The sequence below is a fragment of the Vigna radiata genome, chromosome 10 (assembly GCF_000741045.1).
Source record: "Vigna radiata var. radiata cultivar VC1973A chromosome 10, Vradiata_ver6, whole genome shotgun sequence".
Classification (NCBI taxonomy): domain Eukaryota; kingdom Viridiplantae; phylum Streptophyta; class Magnoliopsida; order Fabales; family Fabaceae; genus Vigna; species Vigna radiata.
The window spans coordinates 15,594,938-15,614,196 of record NC_028360.1 but is presented as its reverse complement, the minus strand read 5'-3'; the positions used below and the strand labels follow the sequence as shown (position 1 = coordinate 15,614,196).

The window sequence follows — 19,259 nt, the reverse complement described above, 5'->3', positions numbered from 1 at the left end:
TAAAGTAGTAATCTCTAACTTTATCAATAATTATCACAAAGACACGGAGTTAATGAGTTAATAATTTTAATAGAATAACAATATTTCTTTACCAAATTAATGTTAAAAATAATTGATAAAATAAATATTACGTGTATGCGTATGCCTAATTTTTGTAATTTAATGAATACATACATGCTTATTATGGATTGAATGATTCATGCATTCCTCTTAAAGAAGAAACAAGGCATACACACTTTCTGAGTTTGCATATCAGATTCAATTATAATTTGTAAATCACATGTGTATGTTAGGTTTTAACTTTTACAATAATTATTTAAAATATTATTTGATTGGTTAACATGTATAACTGTGTAGCCTATTAAACTCTTGCGTCTCTGCGAGGCTTTAAAAAGCAGTGCTCTGTTTGCTGTGGCTTTGAATCTCACCAAGTCTCTCTACTCTGCTCTGTTCCTTTTGCCAGAAACTTTTCATGTGAGAAAATTCTGCTTATTCTTTCATTTCAGCTTCTTAATTATCCTTCCTTTATATGTTTTTCAACTGTCTGCTGTAGATTTTATTTTATTTTTCTCTGTCAATCCATCTCTTTTATGAAACATGCTGTTTTAGAGTACTGTTTTCTTGATCAAAGTTTCCATTTTTTGTGTGTGTAATTAAGAGATTGATGAGGTACATGGTGTTCTTTTCCTTGTCATGCCTGTTACTACCACTAAAAAATATGCCAAATTAATAGTTCAAGTTCAAGTTTTTAAGAACAAATATTTCTAAAAAAAATTATATTAAATTAAAATACACCTTTTAATAAAAATTAATATGATAGAATTTCTATACAATTAATTTATGCATATGTTGTTATTTTTTTAATGTTTATAGTTATATTATTGGCGTAAAATATGTATGAATTTGACTAAGGATTGACTTTTAACGAGATTTTATTTTTTAAAATATAATATTCAATTTAACGAAATAAAATTTTACAAGCAGATGAAATCCAATATTACAGCTAACTTATAAACCTTTTTTTTTTAATGATATATCTAGAAGAAAACAAAATTAGAAATCCCTCTTTAAAATTACAACTTTCAAAACATTTCAACACACGGGATAACCTTAAGACACGGATATACTTATGTCAAAAAGAACTATAGAATGCACAATTTACTAAACTAACCGTTCATGCATATTGTTTTTCATATTCTATACATCAAATTTACCAAATACTAAATTAACTAACGGCTATTTCATGCATTTTTTTTTTAAATGCATCATTTCCCAAGTTTTCCTACCTTTCCTTATTTTGATAATAATTATTTAAAAGAAACATTTTTTTTTATGATGGTACATGATTATTAAACTAATAATTATAATATTAAATATTTCATTTATTAGCATTTTATTTTATGTTAAATTTCAAAGTTATTTATGTTTATATTATTAAAGAGAAATTAAAAAAATATTTAGAGAAAGATTATCCTTTAATTATATTTAGAATTTGATGTTTATAAAAAATAAAAATGAATAAGATTAAAACGGTGATGGAGAAAATAGAGATTGGAGTTTGGGAACAAAAGTCGTGGAGCTATTGGTTTGCGTGAGCCATATACATAAGCAACCAAACCCACCGTTTGTCTTTCAGTTACATTGATAACACAGCAAAACGAAAAGGCAGAGAAAGAGAAAGAAGAAAAGAAACATGGAGTGGTGTTTGTCAATGCCAAAGGTTGAACTGCATGCTCACCTCAATGGATCCATCAGAGACTCCACACTTCTGTAACTTTCTTTTATTCTATCTAATTTCAATTTACTTTTTCTTTTTGCTCTCTCTGAGGATGCACAATCTGAACTTGATTACCATTATTGTTGTTGTTTTTCCAGAGAACTCACGGAGGGTTTGATTGGAAAGGGTGTCATAGATATCTCGGAAGTGGAACATATCATCAAGAAATGTATGTATGCCTCTCTTGTTTATTCTCCTGTTTGGTTGCTGGAAAAGACAAGACCGCCAACAAACATGTCCCTCTCTTTCTGTTTTTCTATGCTTGCTCTTTCGTTAATTGTCCACCCTGTCTCTCTTTCAATGTGCTCCTTTTTCCATTTTCAAATTCATGTTGACGCTTCACCACATCCTCTCTAAGCCTTCTCTTCCAAACTTAAACCACACAATTCATCCCTGGATAAACCAACCAACTCACATAACCATCCATCAATTATCTTTTTATTAAAAAACAATCCATATACATATATATGCCACCACCACTACTTACTCAGGTGCTCTCTTAATTTTCTTTTGGCTTCTTGCATAGCTGTTGCCGGACCTTTTTTCTTCTTCTTATTATTTATTTTAGTTTTCCTCCTATTTCCGTTAAGCTCACATCATTTTTGTTTCTTCATGCTCGCACTGATGTTAATTGTGCTGTTGTAAATACAGACAACCGTTCCGTGGCTGAAGTTTTCAAGCTGTTTGACCTAATCCACATTCTCACTACTGATCACAAGACTGTCACTAGAATTACCAGAGAAGTATGGCTGCTTGGTTGCTACGTAAATTTTGTTTTTGCCTCATTTATTGCCTTCTCTTTTTAACAAGCGATAATAGTAATAGTAATAATAGTACTTGAAAGCAGGTTATTGAGGATTTTGCATCAGAGAATGTTGTTTATTTGGAGTTGAGGACTACTCCAAAGGTAACCGAAGATGATTTATAATTCAGGGTGTTCTTGTTGTTTCCATTGATTGTGACAAATGATCTGACGAAGAAAATGTTTTTTTGGGTTCCACCATTCAGAGAAATGATTCCGTGGGAATGACCAAACGCTCTTATGTTGAAGCTGTTATCAAAGGTCTGAGATCAATCACTTCTGTTGACGTGGATTTCGTTCCGCGTTGTGAAGATTCAAAGAGTCTTTTTAGTTCTGTACCTGCAATTGGACATGTGAGAAAAAGAATCTATGTTAGGCTTCTCTTGAGCATTGATAGAAGGGAGACAGCAGAAGCAGCAATGGAAACTGTAAGACAATATGTGCAAGTAATTTTAAAAACTTACAGCTTGTCGTGTGCTGGCTTTCAATGTTACAATTTGTTTGCCGTAGGTCAAGCTTGCACTGGAAATGAGGCCATTTGGGGTGGTTGGAATTGACCTCTCTGGAAATCCAAACATTGGTGATTGGTACATCAAACTGATCCAAGGCTTGATTGTAGTAATGAATCTTCATGTTTGAAAATTGATGCTTATTCTAACCCATTCTCAACTTCCGTAGGGCCACGTATTTGCCGGCATTGAAATTTGCTCGAGAACAAGGCCTTTATGTAACACTTCACTGTGGCGAGGTGAGCTAATCTATATTGCTCTTGTGACTCTTGGAGTTTTCCTGACCTGGTCTATTTTTCCAACTAAGTGATTTTAGGTACCTAATTCAGTGGAGATAAAAAATATGCTTGACTTTCGTCCCCAGAGGATTGGACATGCTTGTCACTTGGAGGATGAACACTGGATACAGCTGAAGTCGTCCAAGATTCCGGTCTGACTTTTTCACCACCTTTATCGTTAAATTAAACTAGAAAACGAAAATTATGCTTCAAGTTGAAAGAGAAATTTCAAGTGTGAATTTAATTGTATGATCTAAGAAGTTCCTCATACATAACAATAAAAAATAATATGTATATACTGGGAACTCCTCAGATAAAAAAAGGTTATGTCTTCACTGATCAACACTTCTGGGGTTCTGATCCATGCTAAGTTTGAATGCATTATCACTTCGCAATTTATAGCCAGCTAAGATTCATATTATTTATTCCATCTTCTTCACTATTTTCAGGTTGAAATCTGTTTGACATCAAACATTAGGACACTGACTATTCGATCCATAGATGTTCACCATTTCGGTAGGTGCTATTTGTTTATAGTTGAAGTTGGTGATCATAAATATAGAATCAATGGAGGGACCGTTTTTTTAACTTCATAACGAAGATGCTCTATGCTTGAAAGTGGCTTTGAATTTTGGCTAGCTTCTCTTTTTGGTGTCGGGAAAAAAAATTAATAAACAGTAGAACCCCTTCTATCCTTTTTGCTTAAAAATCGTTTTCTAAAACAATTACACATTTCCCATAAATCAATTTCTCCCCCGAAATCTATTTAAGTGATGAAATTGATTGTTTTTCAAAACAGTGTTTTGAAAACAAAAAACAGAAAGAGTTGGGAGACGTTTTCTCTCATCCGTTTTCTTCAAAAGTTCTGTCCTGGTTTTAAGGAACCAAACTTTTTAACGTGTTCAGGGGACACACACGAACAAACAAGACCCGTTTTGACTTTCCATAAAGTGGTTTCAGCAGTAATGCTCTTACATTTCATCTCTTCTTGTTGGAGATCAAATCTCACTTTTGCGGGTTAAAAAAAAGTTAATGGTTCTATTCTATCACCAACAGTGTCTTAGGTATATCTAGACAAATAAGCTACTAAGCTAAAAGTCTACGCAATAATCATAGTCTTATTCTCAAACACTTGTAAAGTAATTTCAGAGTTGTATAGAAACTTTTGTTATGAGGGGATTTGCTTAAAAAGAATCCTCTCTTAACCTGATGATCTTGCTGATGCAGGTGATCTGTACAAAGCAAAACATCCTTTAGTCCTGTGTACTGATGACTCGGGTGTGTTCTCTACCAGTCTCACCGAGGAATACAAATATGCTGCTGATTCATTTGGTACGTTTCACTTTTCTTTTGCAAGCAGTACTTTTTAATTGACTCAGCAGGTTTTGCTGACCAACATGCCTGATTAATTGATTACTAGGTCTGGGAAGGAGGGAAATGTTTGAGCTGTCAAGGAATGCTATTGAGTATACATTTGCAGATAGCAAAGTAAAGGAGGATTTAAGAAAATTTTTCAATTCAGTGGCAAAAAAATATTGAAGTGCATTTAGATTACTTTAGATTTTAGCTAGCGATGCTTCTTCGTCCTGTCCCTTATCCTAGATTGAAATCGGCAATCAAGTCCTTAGCGTGAAAAAATGAATGAAGTGATAAAATAAGGGTGTAGTATATGCATCTGATCAAGTTTATGAGTATTTTAATTGAAATCAGCAGCAAAGTTATCCTCAATGTTCTCATTTTGCACGTCACTTCAGAAGTTAAATCCTTGCAATTAGTCCTTCATAAAATTATTCAATTTAGTGACTCTTCTAGGAGGTTTCGGTTGATTAGCTACACACCATTGCAATATGGTCACGTCATTGGATATATATGCTGACTGGATCACGATTCACGATCTTCGACAATTCTACACAATCTGAACCATTAAAAAGATGTTGTTTTCACATAATAATATAAACTACGTATTGGACATTTAACATTATATGCATCTGTTGGATGCGACCATTGGACGGTGTAGTTGGTTGGTTTTTGAACAACATTTGATCGTAATCCATGTTGACTTGTGACAACCTTGCCTAACAATGCCGCGATTACCACGTTTAAATTTGACCACTACAATGAACTTTTCCATTTGGCCACACAATGGTGAAAACTGAAAAGTGGGTTCGGTACACTTTGTATAACCTACGTTACTATTTCTAGACTGATGAACAAGACAAGCAACAAGAGGTGAACCAGTGATAATAACTAATCTTCTTCTACGACTTCAATAACATAATTCCCAAAAAGACTTTCTAGAATATGAAACTACAAGAATAGCCTCTAATTCCTTCATTGAAGTTGACAACATGAGCAAGTGTTGCAAGGAATCTCTTCATGCTTCAAAAGGCTCTAATAAACTTGTTAGCACATGTAGCCACGTATTTTCTTTCATGTTGCCAACATTTACCAGCAAGTCTTTTGAAAGTGATTTTGTTACGAGGCAGAAGAAGATCCAATGTTACCCATTGTCGTCTTTTTTGTTTTGCATTCATCCTCAGTCTTCAAAGAAGTTATATTTTTGTCATGTAGAGATTGAAATTTGAAGAACCAGAATTCGTAATTTCCATTTAGATAAACTAGCCTAATTAAAAAAAAAATCGTCCTTTTTGAAGTATTTAGTATTTTTTATTCAATAATTAAAAAAATATATGTTTAAATTGTATTGTACTGGTGTGGTGGGCCAAAATATATGTGTGTGTTTGTTCTTTGCCAGTTGTGAAACGTATGGATGGAAAGCAACATATCTGGACAACAACAGTCCTTTGTCTGTCTAATTAACCTCTAGTTACCCACATAATTTTAAGCTATGACCTACTACCAAAAAAATTGATTATTTATTTTTTAATAAAAAAATTATAATTCATTCTATTTATAATTGAATTTAAAGGTTTATTAATTAATTTATTTTGTGAGTATAGTAAAAAATTGTAATTAGTTTTAAAGTAGAGTACAAGTACACGCGCTTTTGGGTGGTTTAGGCAAGATCCTCAAATGGACGGTAGTCAAAGTCTTGATTTGGAATATTATAATATAATATAATATAGTGTGATCTTTGAAATTATGATTTATGACAGTCAAACTCAAACTTGTTTGCCTTTTAAAATACGGTTTGGTTTTATCGCTAAGCACTAACACAATCTGTTTACGTCACCGTGAGAGTCGTCACGAGATTTTTGCTATTATTATTATTGTCACAATTTACTTCTTATAATTATTTCTAAAGCTCTAAATAATATCTTAGTTCTTGTTTATTTAAGTGAATATAAAAATGAGTAATTAAATAAATTTGAAAGTAATTTTTTTTATTGTTTATTTGAATAAATTTAAAAATACATGAAAATAAATTTAAAAATAAAATTTATGAGAATTAATATAATATTTAATTTATGTGATAAATTAAAAAAATTTATATATATATATATATAAAGAAAAGAAAAAAGGATCAAAAGAAAACCAGAACGAAAGAAAAAAAAACGATCTAAAAACAAAGTGCAAAATGTTTTGATATAATTTGATTGATGAATAAGTGACCTAGTTAAAAATATATTAAAAAATAATTAGAAAAATATGCAAATCGTAAAAAAAATTATATATAACTTCTTCCTATCCAGATTTGGTGAATTAAGTTTATTTACTTTAATTTTTCTCCCTTGTCTAATTTTTTTAGTTTAAATTATGAAAACAGTGATATTTTTAAAAGTTTTATGATATAATGCAGAATAAAAAACAATAAAAATATAAAAGATAACTTTAAATCTTGAATGTGTTTGATATGTTACTAAAAGTAATTTAAACAAAAGACACATAAGAAATATATAATTGGAGAAAAAATGAATAACGAAAATATAAATAAATTAAGGAATAAAGAAATCATTATATCCGTGAAAGTAAATTAAATAAAAATAAAAAAAATAATTGAAAATGGAAAGAATAAAACAATTAATATACACTGAAAGTAAATTAAATTAAAAAATATAAAATATAGAAAACAATTACATTATTAGAAATAAATTACATAATCACAAGGATAAATTTAAAAGAAGCAGCTGAGTGACTACAACTCCTTCCTTCAAATGAAAATTTTTAAGTAAATGAAATAAATAGCACAGTATATGCTGCCAAATGTATTTATGTTGAAAGAATAACAGTGAAAAAGTGTTGAAAAGCGTATCTAAAACCAAAATACCACTACAATAACAATGGATAAGGTATGATTGTTTTTTATTTTACGTGTACAAAAAGTATGGCACTCTTTCAAAATATTTTTCAAAGCTAAAAGGATTTTGATTTCCCTAACTAACATCTATAATTTGGTTCCAGAACTTTGAAAATAACATCAAATAATCTATACATGTTAACATTTCATATCCTCTTTTGCTTTTCATTGAATTGAAAATAGGTTTTTGGAATGTTAGGTAGGAAATCAAACACTTTCACTTTATTTGTTTATGATGAAATGGAAGTATGATCTGCACTGGACAACATAACAATCACGCCCCAAAAGAACTGTCACACCATTAAAAAAATGCTCTCTCTTTCCACTTGCCAAGCCATGAATGGCGGAGAATAACTTTGACCTGACAAATAAAGAACATTAAAAGACAACCACTGGTTTGTGTTCTTTTTTTTCTGCATAGGAAATTCGGAGGAATTTAAGGTTACAGAAAACCCCATTTCATATAACAAGTAGTACTATTGCCAATAATGCAATAATGTGTTTGTTATGTGAAACGCTACAAAATCACCAATCTCTCTGAGTGTTTCACCATATGGTAACTATTTTAGCAGAATTCCTAACAGTTACTCAAAAGGGTATAGTATTATTTCCGGAAAACAAGCTAGTTCTCATCAAGCACTGGAGATCACGATGATTTCAACTTTTTAAAGTTTCAATTTCGTGCTTTTGCTTTTCATAAAGCAACTAAGTATAAACTATTTAATAATGACAAAAAGATGGATGTTCCAAATTGAAAATTAAGAACCACGACCACTATGTTCTTCATCACTCGTTTCAATAGTAAATTTATGCATTATATATATATATATATATAAAGAGTGGTTCCATGAGAACTAGTTAGTGCAGTTGAAATGGCTGCTCCTGTTGCTATAGGGACAAGGGGCACTATTGGATCTCTAGTGAGGAAGGAAATTGAATACTTCACTATGTTTGAGTTAGACAGAAGAGGAAGCTCACAAAAGCCTCAGCAACAATTTGTGGATATGGTTTCTGGTAGAAGCTATTCCATTTCAAGGCCTAGTTTCTGGGAGTTGCTAACTACATGGAAGAGGAGGAAGAGAAGAGGCTCAAGTGGGTTCCTTCCAAAAATTTGTTCTGCTGCTGAAGTAGCTGAAGGCAATCAGTTAAACCAGATTCCTGGTTACAGCTACAGGATCCTCAGGAATGATATGCACTAGCTTTTTGTGGGGAACCAAAACTTACAACATATCATTTTATTCTTCATGCTATGTTGCCTCTCTTGGGCAACTTTTTTCATTTTCATTTTCTGTCGCATCTTGTGCTTCAATGCCTTATTACTGCTGGCTTTTCAGATGTCAGATTCAGTTTAAGATCAGCTTTCTACTAGTAAATGGATGGCATGTTCTACATACATTTAGCGAAAATAGTATTTGTAACTGAGGAACATAAATAAAGTTGATAGGAACACAGGACAGATTACATGCTTTTAGATACTTCTGATATCGTTTTTCAATCAGATACAATTTCTAATGAAACTCAATGACTGAAGAACAATACCAAAGCATTTAAGAGACTTTATATGTTAGTGTTTTTTCCTTCAGGATCTCAGTGTCTCATGTTCAAACGAAATAGAAACAGATAGTCGATGTAAGTTGTTGAACGTAAAAACACCGTTGAATTTGAGGGAGCCTGATATCAGTTCCATAAGGGAAGAATTACAGCTAAAAAAGGAACTGTAGAATGTTACGAAGACAGAATTGCATGCAAGCATTTTCATCTTTCTATAACAATTTTTGGTGTATTTTTGCAGTAATCCTAGACTGTGTGCGGTGAACTACGTCCTTTCGGATCCAGCAGAACTTAGAACTCTGAAAGATTCAACATGGCCTGCACATTTTATAGAGTCTCCGGCTATGTCTTGGTCTCCAACTTTGTGCACTGCTAAATGTGCAAGAGCCGTCACAACATCGTCCATGTAAGGTCGTGTTTCAGGTTCCTCTTGTAAACACATTGCTGCCACTGCAAGGGCTTGAAATAGACCCTTCACGGGGAACTGACCTTTAAGCAAAGGATCAGCCATTAGAGTAAACTTCGTTCTGTCCTTAAACAAAGGTTGTGCCTGACAAATACAAAGACAAAAAATTCAGTTATGTGTTATGAGAAGATTAGTGAGAAGCATGGACAATTTTTGTTCAGTAGCATACCCAATCAATCAAATTTTGCTCTTCTGTAGCTCTTGAAGTGTCAAATACTCTCCTACCCGATATTATTTCCAAAAACACAACCCCAAAACTATAAATATCCGACTTTGTGCTGAGTTGACCTCTAGCAGCATACTCTGGTGCACAATAACCAAAAGTTCCCATCACCCTGCTTGTCACTTGCTCCTGCCCTTCTTTAGGACCAATCTTAGCCAGCCCAAAATCAGACAGCTTTGCATTAAAGTTATCATCTAACAGTATATTAGATGATTTGAAATCACGGTATATGATAGGTATATCTTCACTGTTATGCAAATATTCAAGTCCTTTAGCTGCTCCCTCTGCTATTTTCATTCTGGTCTTCCAATCTAAAGGCTCCTTACCTTCACCTAAGTCTGACATCAACAAAATCTAGTTAGAGTTGCATAATATACAATGTGTTTCTGTAAAGTTAAGTACAACCAGAATTTTCTGTCATCATACCTAGAAGGTGATTTTCCAAACTCCCATTGCCCAGGAATTCATAAACCAAAATCCTATATTGGTCATCTGCACAATAGCCGATGAGCCTCACAAGGTTTGGGTGTTGAACCATACTTAACATCAAAATTTCTGCAAAAAATTCTCGTGTTCCTTGTGCTCCGTCCCTGTTCAGTACCTTCACAGCTACAGTCTGACACAAAATACTTTACATTAGATTTTCACAACCATGTCAAAAGCTCAAAGCATTATTAGATAATAAAATACGAGGCAGACTTGTTCAACACTTTTCATGTATCCTTTGTAAACATTCCCAAATCCACCTTCACCGATCAGGCAATCAGAACTGAAGTTGTTTGTTGCTTCAAGAAGCTGTGCATATGTGAATACTTTGACATCATTTTTTACACGTCCAAATTTTCTTATCTCTGCGTCTATTTGTCTGTTCCTGCTGCTGCCTGCAATTTGAGATCACCCAGTTATTATAAAATTATCCATTCACATGCAATATGATATTTCATGCATGATGCTCGTACAATTAGGAAATTCATTACAGCTGAGTTTAGAAATACAGTTAAATCAAACAAAATGAATGGATTAATTGGTAATAATTCCTTAAAAACAAAATCTTCATCACGAGACATCTTTATATCCTGAGCCGGATAACGTTAAAGAAAGTGACAGAAAATGATTAAAAAAAATAAACTGCCATAAATATTACGATGAAAGAAAGGGTTAAAAGAATAAAAAGGATAAAAAGTGGATTTCTTTTGAATGTAATAATAATGGGGTTGGAATTAGAAAAGATTAATATTTATATCAGCAATGAAGCATACGACATACCTGTTTTGAGAGACATAGCTGCAGCTACTGATTTGAATGTTCTTCTTCCTTTGGAAACTTTGCCGGAGACTGCCCCTTTAGAGGCTGGTTTGGTGTCTGTTTTGCAGCATGGGAAGCAACTCATTTTCGGAGACCTTGTTGATGGTTGGCTACAAACCTTGAAAAGATTTGTAATCAACCAACACAATAATCTCCAGAAAAAAATTGTATGCACAAAGCTTATGAAAATAAAAAAAACAGAATAACGGTCGGTAGGTAGGAGATGGCTAAAATTTCTAAATTGTAAGCCCTTATTCAGGATCAAAATACTTTAAATTTCTGTTTCGTATTTGTTTTTAATTACTTATTTTAGTTTTGAGCATCGAAATGAAATTCTTTAACATAGTTATTCTTAGCTGGTTTTCTCTGACACGTAGAAAGAAAAGGAATTCTGACAAAGACAACAACTTCTTCTTACCATGTTTTACGATTTCTTTTTTCAATTGGAAATTGGAATTAAAAAAACACGTAGACAACCTTTTTCACTTTAAAAAAAACACTTGGCCTTCTAGCCTAGAAAATCTAGTGACGTAGAAAATAAGGATGAGTTAGATGCAAATAAGGTAAACCCATTGTAATTTTTTTTTTAGGCAAATTCATTCTATTTTTAAACCTTGCACGGGAGTAATCTGTTCGTTTTTAGTTGCTATTAGTTGTATCTAATTTTTATTTTATTTTATTTGAGTTTCCTTTTCGAGTGTCTCTATTTGGATGGAACTCCTTTCAACTTGAGGTATTATAAGAAAGATTTTGTTTTTGTGATTAAAATAAGATTATTTTAGTGACAGTTACGGGTGTTATTTTTCATTTTCTGATAACTCCAGTTAAATAAATTATGTGTATAGTTAACATGAGGTGTAGATACATGAGACCTTAAACGTACCCTGTTAATTGAAATTCACAAATTCGTAAAATAGTTTTTCCATTCAATTATTAAACTGAACAATGAAAGCACAAATAGGAGGCATGTGTGACAAAAACGTGTATGATATATAGATGTATAAATCTTGATATAATGGAAGAAACGATGCTTGAATTGCCTCCCATTGCTATATTCCAATGACAAAAAGAACCATTACATCAAGAGTGATAGTTGAAGGTGGCAATTAACGTTAACACTTCTATTTGATACTCGATATGCATTTAAATGTTGAGTTGAGACATACAATATGCACAAGTGAACACTAAAACAATGAGGATCTACTTTTGGTTCTGCAGTATCTACATAAATTATAATAGCATTAGCAACATGCAATGAGTCAATTGTATGCATAAATTCAGTAGAATGGAACATGTCAACGGGTCAAATGTCGTATTCTATTAACATTTAAAATCACTAGAATTATTGTATCAAAACCAGCTTCTGGCTTCAGCAACTATGAAGGACGAGTAGAACAAGAAACTAAATGGTAATGATGTAATATACAGGTCTATAAAGCTCCCGTGCAGCGTATATGTCTCCTTTAAAAGAAAGAATAGGGCCAACGCAATATAAAGAGATAAAAAATTAAGAAGCAATTCCAATTCTATTATTTCTCAAGGAAAATTAAGCATGCTCAACAACAGCAAAAATGTTAAACTAATTTGGCAGATTACCAATCTCCAATGAGTTAATTTGAGCAAGCAAAAGGCCAATGGCCAGAGGAAATGGCGAAAAAACCTTTCCTAAGCTCTGATGTCCCATAGATAATTCAATTTTCAGTGCTCTCCTCCAATTGATCAAAGATTATACAACACAAGGAGACCACAATCTTCCTCACTGTGACAACCCAGATTCAATCTCATCCCATTTGTCCCCATTCTCAGCAAACTTCTCCTTAATCTTCTTAATCACCTCTTTCGCCTCGTCGACCTTCGACGCACCAGCAAGCCCATTTACAAGATCCTTCATTGTGGTAAAATTCGGCACCCAACCTTTCCCCATACACTCCTGAGCAACCTCCAACGCCGCCTCAAACTCCCCGGCGCGACACAGAAAATGCACGAGCGTAAAATAACACTCACCATCAGGGGAGTACCCTCTCATCTTCATGTCCCTAAACAACCTCTTGGCCTCCTCAAGGTCCCCCTCTCTGCAAAAACCATGGATCAAACAAGCATAGGTAACCGAGTTCGGCTTCCTCCTATTGCAAACCATTCCCTCAAGCAAAGCCTTGGCCTCAGAAGATCTCTTCAGCTTACACAAACTCTGAATTCTAACATTATAAGTACTGAGAGCAGGAAAAACACGATACTTCTCCTCCATCAGTTTCAATACCTTCCCCACCTCCTCAAACTTCTCCTCGCGGTAGAAACCAAAAAGCGAGTTATTCAAAGTGATGACATTAGGTTTAACGGAATTCCTATCCATCTCAGCCAAAACGGAGTAAATAGAGGTGGAAGAACCGGATTCAGCGAAGGCTTTGATAACGGTGTTATAAGTGTCTACGTCAGGTTGAATTGAATAGGTTTTAGGGAAATCGAGGTAAATTCGAGATACCTCTTTGTAGTTCTTGGCCAGCAGGGAGGCGAAGAGGAGGGAATTGAGGGATTTGACGGAACGAGGAGAAGAGAGATCCTCAGTGAAGGTACGGAGGGCGTGGTCGAGCATGTTGGCCTGGCCGTAGAGGACGATGGCGTGGGAGAGGAACTTTTCGTTGCGGAGGTCGGGCCGGGATTTGAGGTCGTCGAGGAAGAGGCGGATGCCATCAAAGTGATTGGCGGCGGCAAGCTTGGAGACGGCGAGGGAGAATGCGCGACGGTCTAGGTGGGATTCCGGGGTGAGGGAGGCGGCGCGGCAGATGTCGAGGATGCGCTCCGGATTGGTCTCGGATTTGAGGAGGCGGAGGGCAGAGCGGGTCTTCTGCTTGGAGGTAAGGGGCGTGGAGGAGTTGGAGGAGAGGATGGAAGTAGAGAAGTGGCGGAGGCGGGAGAGGACTGACATGGCTAGGGTTAGGGTTTTACGGCGGAGGAGTAATGATGGACGGAGGTTTAGCGAATGGGGAAGACAGAATGAACAGAAGACAAGAGAGTGTGCTACGCAGGGTTTAGGTTGTGAATGAACAGTCGAACAAAACGAGCGTTTTGACTTTTTCATTTTCATGGATTTCAATTTTTGTTTGATTTTCGTTTTTTTTTAGTTTGTGTTGCTAACTTTATAAACCTAATTATCCTTTGGTTATAAATATGTTATAACAATATGATTCTATGAAACTGTTAATAAACCCAATATATATAATGTCATAATAATGGCTCGTGAAGATATGATATTATTATGAAGTAAAATAAATAAATAAATAAAAGTATAACTTTTGCATTGTTTTATAGGGTGAATATGTGATTTCTTGAAAAAAAAATGTATATTAGAAAGATAAATGATGATTAATTGACCATTTGTTCTTTTTTTTTTAAGAGATTAACATGTTTAAGTTTGCATATAATTCAAAACTTAATTTTGGTAACGGAAAAAGTTCGGATAGATTTTATATTTTTCTTATAAAAGAAGGTTTTTTTTTAAATCATGAGATTGAATAACATAAAAAATTAGTAAATTGTATTAGTGTTAAACATGACTTATTTAAAAAAAATTAAACAAAAAGTAATTAGAGTCCATATATTTAAAAAGTTCAAGGTGTAATACTTAAAAATTTTGCAGTTCATTTAACCATTAAAAATTTTGATTGAGTTAACTAAAATAAAAAAGATGAACCTGACGTGAATCGAACACGCAACCTTCTGATCTGGAGTCAGACGCGCTACCATTGCGCCACAGATCCAATTGCTGTTAATGTTATAAATGTTTTATATATTAATTATTATTTAATAATTAAACCTTAAAAGAAATATGTAATTTTTATTAGAAGCGTACAATTATATTTAATGGTTAAATTCTAAAACAAAAATACTTTATCATGTGATTCTTTTGGAATAGGAAAGCATTTAAAATATAATAATAACCATTATCATGTATACATATATATATAGTATGTTTCAAATAGAAATTTTTAATTAATAACAATTACTCCTTAATGAGTCAATTAAACAAAATCATGCACATATATATAGTTTCAGTGGTTACATTTTGAAGTACTACTAGTCAGCTTCGCCAGGTGAATTGAATTATATTAATAACTCTATAGTTAAACTTTTCGGAGTGTAGAGTAGATGAAGAAATAATTCTTAAAAATAACTAAAATACTATTCACCAGGTCAACAAAAGTCCTCGCATTGACATATACACTTCCAATATTGTTTTAGGTAGAAATTGATGGTAATTTAAAAAAATTCATGATGAAACATGTTCTTGATTTATTTAAAAATTAATTTTGATATCTAAGTTTTTTCTCGATGATTTTGTTTCTCTGATTTTGAAATGTAATGTTTTTTTATCTTGAAAAGTGTTTAGGAAGTACCTTTAGATACTCCAAAATGTATCATTTCTTCACTAATTTTTTTACCGCTAAAATATTTTATATTTCAAGTTCATCTTAAACTCCCATATAATTAGACAAAAAAATGAGATTTTAAAAGTGTTTTGTAGATGGAAAAACCGAATTTGACGAATTAATTAATTTTAAGAAAACTTGTGACTGCAGGGTCAAAAATATAAAAATAAAAAGGGGATATTAATATCATATCTACAGAGTGGTGTCTGACAAACTACAATGAAAGAAAAGGAACTCATTCAGTTAAAACTCTGACATTCGACATATTGCCCCTTAAATCCTAATAATTAACAAATGCAGGAGAAAAAGGATGTTTTAAATCAATATATTACACGGTCAACCGCTTCGCTGTTCCGTTGCTAATCCTCTATCAATTTCATGTCCATTCACTCAATCTTGGTGAAGTTCATCAGCTGGTGGGGGGGCAAATCTGACATTGGCAGGCCGTGCCACAACAACTGGGTCATCTGCAAACAGTGCTTTGATGAATGATGGTGTTTTCAGTGGCCTACGACCTGTCATCCGAGGATAAACATCTTCAAGAAAATAATATGCATGACCAGCAATCATTCCCTGAACATTGCAGTCAAGATTCCCATTAGCTACCAGTTGTTCACAAAATGTATTGCTTAATCAAGTATCAATACTAATGTATAAGTGGCATACCAGTAGATCCACCCATGCACTGGCACCAACGAGTACAGAGAAACCCAAGAGAACCTACAAGCATAAACTTCGAGGTTAGGTTGCCTTTATTATAGGTTGGAACTTGAGCGAACGACAGAATATCAAAATCAAAGATAAATTCTTTGAAATATAAACCGGTCCATTGTTATCGTATCCTATACAGCTTACGCACCCATGGAAGGTAGGCAGCAGTGAAAGTAAACAGGCCCAGGAAACTCATATGAATAAAGGGATTCTGTTTGCTCCACACGTAAACCTGAAAAAAATATAGATTATTTGAGACCGATTTAATCACCTGTATTTAACAACAAATATACAGAAATGCGATTTACCATCATAAACGTCAATGAGTTGCTCAGGAATATTATTTTTGCGAACGACTCTGACAAATACGGTATCATCCCCCCGAGAAGAACAATTCCAGTCAATACAGTGGCACCAAATAAAAGCATGTAAAAGAAATCGGCAGTTCTCCCTCGGAACGAGTTCTCCTCAAGAAGCTTGCAGTAACGTGCAAGAAAAAACATATGAAACAGGAAATCCAAGTCTGCGCATTTAATAAGAAAATACCATGTCAAATTTAGATGTAAGATGCACAATTTTCAATTAAATTCCAAACGATGATGACACAGATGATGACACAAACAACAATATGCAGGAGCTGCTGGCAAATGACAATATTCCGTTAGAGCCGACAATACAGCCCCAGAAAATTTGACCATACAGGTTTATTATTAGAGAGAATTAGGAAGTGTAGCTGTAATTCAGGAAAAACACAGGGGAATGTCAAGAACTAAATGTGCTGAAGGTGTGAATTCAATATGCATCCAATAATCTAGCATTTGATAACCTAGTTCACAGACACAAAGCGCAAAAGAAAAATAGGGGATGTGCGGACGAGGCAACCCTTTTATACAATAGACACCCATTTGATACAAGAGAGTTTACTAACTTATACACATGAAACCATCAATGCAAGTTTCAGTCTCCCTTGCATAACACTACAAAAGGACCACAATCAGAAACGCAAGATTTAATTTCCAATTTTACAAGGGGGTTCAATAAAGTCAAGAACTATGACCATGTGTATACGGAACAAGGACCACACTACTCTCCAAGAAACAAGAATAAATATCATAAAGCAGTTTTGTTGCTTCTGATAAGCCCACAAAAACTGGTATCTTTAATCAAGTAGTTTATTTCTGGGAACTATCATGTTCATAGTCATTCTCCTTATGATTACGCCAGGGTCAATTGGATTCACCCCTTTTCTGAAATGTAGGTATAGCCCACCTTCAGCTGTAGTCTTTCTTCACTAGTGCTCTTCTCAAAACAGCTGCAGTTCATTTAATGTAATTGCTCTTGTATAGTAATTTTCATCATGTGAGGACTGGATTCATGATGCTTACAAATAAGTACACTCCCATATAGAGAATTAATCAGGAGCGATCTTACTCATTGTCATATTATTGCATACATTTCTAACTGCCCAAGAGAGGGAGATTTTAGTGTAAGATCTTCCTTAACTAAGAATAACATTAGTTTTATTGTATGCACACACGAAAACAAATTGAAATGAAAATCAGTGTCATAAACTGGTTGACATAAAATTGAGACCTTTTCCATATTAAAACTGAATGCGAAAAATCAAAGCATCCACTATCGCCAATCCCAAAGAATATCAATTCGTTAAAAGGTAAGCAGCAGAAACTTTACCCATTTTACGAAAGTACAAGAAATTTGTAACCAGACGCCAAAACTGATATTGCTTCACCACCAATCGAGGATTCAAGTACAGGTGATAAGGAGAAATTATCTACAACACCACCAAAAACAGAATCAGTCAACAAAAAATTAGTCACCTGGAATTCTGAAATCAGCCAAATCAAAACGAAGTCAATTCTCCAGGCAAACAAATTGAAACAAACAAATTATAGAAATCATGCAAACTTCATCAGACCGAGCTAGCACAGACACACGATCCAACCGCAGTTTCTTTAAACACTATTATAAACATCCGGATTACCACATTAACAATTCCGTTATCAAAACGAAAAAACAAATGAAATACAACAATTTTAAAACTGAAAGCCCAAATTAGACGCGCAGAATTGATAACCAGAAAAGGAATTGGAAACCCTAAAAGTTCGAGAGTGCGAAAAAAGGTATGTTACATCGAGGGAGCATCCGATGGTGGTGACAACTGCAGCTGTGAGATATGAGCGCGTGATAACCGGCATCTGCTTGTACCATTCTTCAACGGCTTGAGCCATTGTTGGGTTCCCTAATTTCTGGTTACAAAGAACTGGGAAACCGAACAATAGATTCAACTGCGATGGGAAAACTGAGAAACAAAGAAACGGTGTGATGATTTTCAATGTGACAGAAGAAGATAACAGACAAAAGAAGAAGCGATTTGAAGATGAAGAAGAAGTAGATGAGGACACGATGAATGACAAAGACAGCACGAATCAAGAAGCGCGTGGGATCGACGAACCAATCACGTTACTCTTCTTTGTTTGCCTGGTTTTGGTCCTAGATTAATTCTAGGAAAAAACAATATAAATAGGTTTTGCATTTAATTAGTTAGAATAAAATGAAATCTTTTTTTTAATATTTTACAATTGGAGGGAAATAACATCTTTAACAATGAGTCCAAGTTAAAACTCTTACAAAAATATGTAATCTTTGTTAATCTTCAAAGGATTTACTAACTCAATTAAGAAATTAAGAATAATAATAAAGGTGATTGTAAGTTCATTTGCAATACATTGTATTCTCTCTTTTCATCATATTTTTTAAATTGTTTGTAAATAAAATATAATTAAATAATTTTATTTACTATTATACATACATACATATATATATATATATATATATATATATATATATATATATATATATATTATTCTTAGTTTTTGGTTTTATATATAATATTTCTTTTTTTTATCATTTTTTTTTAATTTTTTGGTTTATTAT

General features: G+C 33.5%; 5 protein-coding genes and 1 non-coding gene across 6 annotated transcripts; 2 read left to right on the top strand and 4 right to left on the bottom strand.

Moving 5' to 3' along the window:
• The first annotated feature begins 374 nt into the window (after positions 1–374).
• On the top strand, positions 375–5,195 carry LOC106775048 (adenosine deaminase-like protein). Its single transcript, XM_014662082.2, has 12 exons — positions 375–474; positions 1,637–1,770; positions 1,876–1,946; positions 2,429–2,520; positions 2,625–2,684; positions 2,786–3,007; positions 3,090–3,166; positions 3,258–3,327; positions 3,405–3,518; positions 3,816–3,882; positions 4,594–4,698; positions 4,787–5,195. Exons 2-12 carry the CDS (start codon positions 1,694–1,696, stop codon positions 4,903–4,905), a joined length of 1,074 nt encoding a protein of 357 aa, XP_014517568.1. The 5' UTR covers positions 375–474; positions 1,637–1,693; the 3' UTR covers positions 4,906–5,195.
• A 3,216-nt stretch (positions 5,196–8,411) lies between these two features.
• On the top strand, positions 8,412–9,017 carry LOC106775323. The gene has a single exon (XM_014662432.2). The coding sequence runs from the start codon at positions 8,497–8,499 to the stop codon at positions 8,821–8,823; it is 327 nt and encodes a 108-aa protein (XP_014517918.1). The 5' UTR covers positions 8,412–8,496; the 3' UTR covers positions 8,824–9,017.
• Positions 9,018–9,035: 18 nt separating this feature from the next.
• On the bottom strand, positions 9,036–11,680 carry LOC106775321 (probable serine/threonine-protein kinase PBL23). Its single transcript, XM_014662431.2, has 5 exons — positions 11,131–11,680; positions 10,564–10,745; positions 10,291–10,480; positions 9,811–10,202; positions 9,036–9,725 (listed from the first exon to the last, which is right to left on the bottom strand). The coding sequence occupies exons 1-5, from the start codon at positions 11,252–11,254 to the stop codon at positions 9,441–9,443; spliced, it is 1,173 nt and encodes a 390-aa protein (XP_014517917.1). The 5' UTR covers positions 11,255–11,680; the 3' UTR covers positions 9,036–9,440.
• A 996-nt stretch (positions 11,681–12,676) lies between these two features.
• LOC106775072 (pentatricopeptide repeat-containing protein At1g61870, mitochondrial) lies at positions 12,677–14,225 on the bottom strand. Its single transcript, XM_014662109.2, has one exon. The coding sequence runs from the start codon at positions 14,090–14,092 to the stop codon at positions 12,926–12,928; it is 1,167 nt and encodes a 388-aa protein (XP_014517595.1). The 5' UTR covers positions 14,093–14,225; the 3' UTR covers positions 12,677–12,925.
• A 627-nt stretch (positions 14,226–14,852) lies between these two features.
• TRNAW-CCA lies at positions 14,853–14,924 on the bottom strand. Its single transcript has one exon. It is a non-coding gene; the product is annotated as a tRNA-Trp (tRNA).
• An 821-nt stretch (positions 14,925–15,745) lies between these two features.
• Positions 15,746–18,776, bottom strand: LOC106774421 (derlin-2.2). The gene is made up of 6 exons (XM_014661410.2): positions 18,455–18,776; positions 17,997–18,096; positions 16,613–16,827; positions 16,453–16,536; positions 16,260–16,313; positions 15,746–16,166 (listed from the first exon to the last, which is right to left on the bottom strand). The coding sequence occupies exons 1-6, from the start codon at positions 18,551–18,553 to the stop codon at positions 15,984–15,986; spliced, it is 735 nt and encodes a 244-aa protein (XP_014516896.1). The 5' UTR covers positions 18,554–18,776; the 3' UTR covers positions 15,746–15,983.
• Positions 18,777–19,259: the final 483 nt, after the last annotated feature.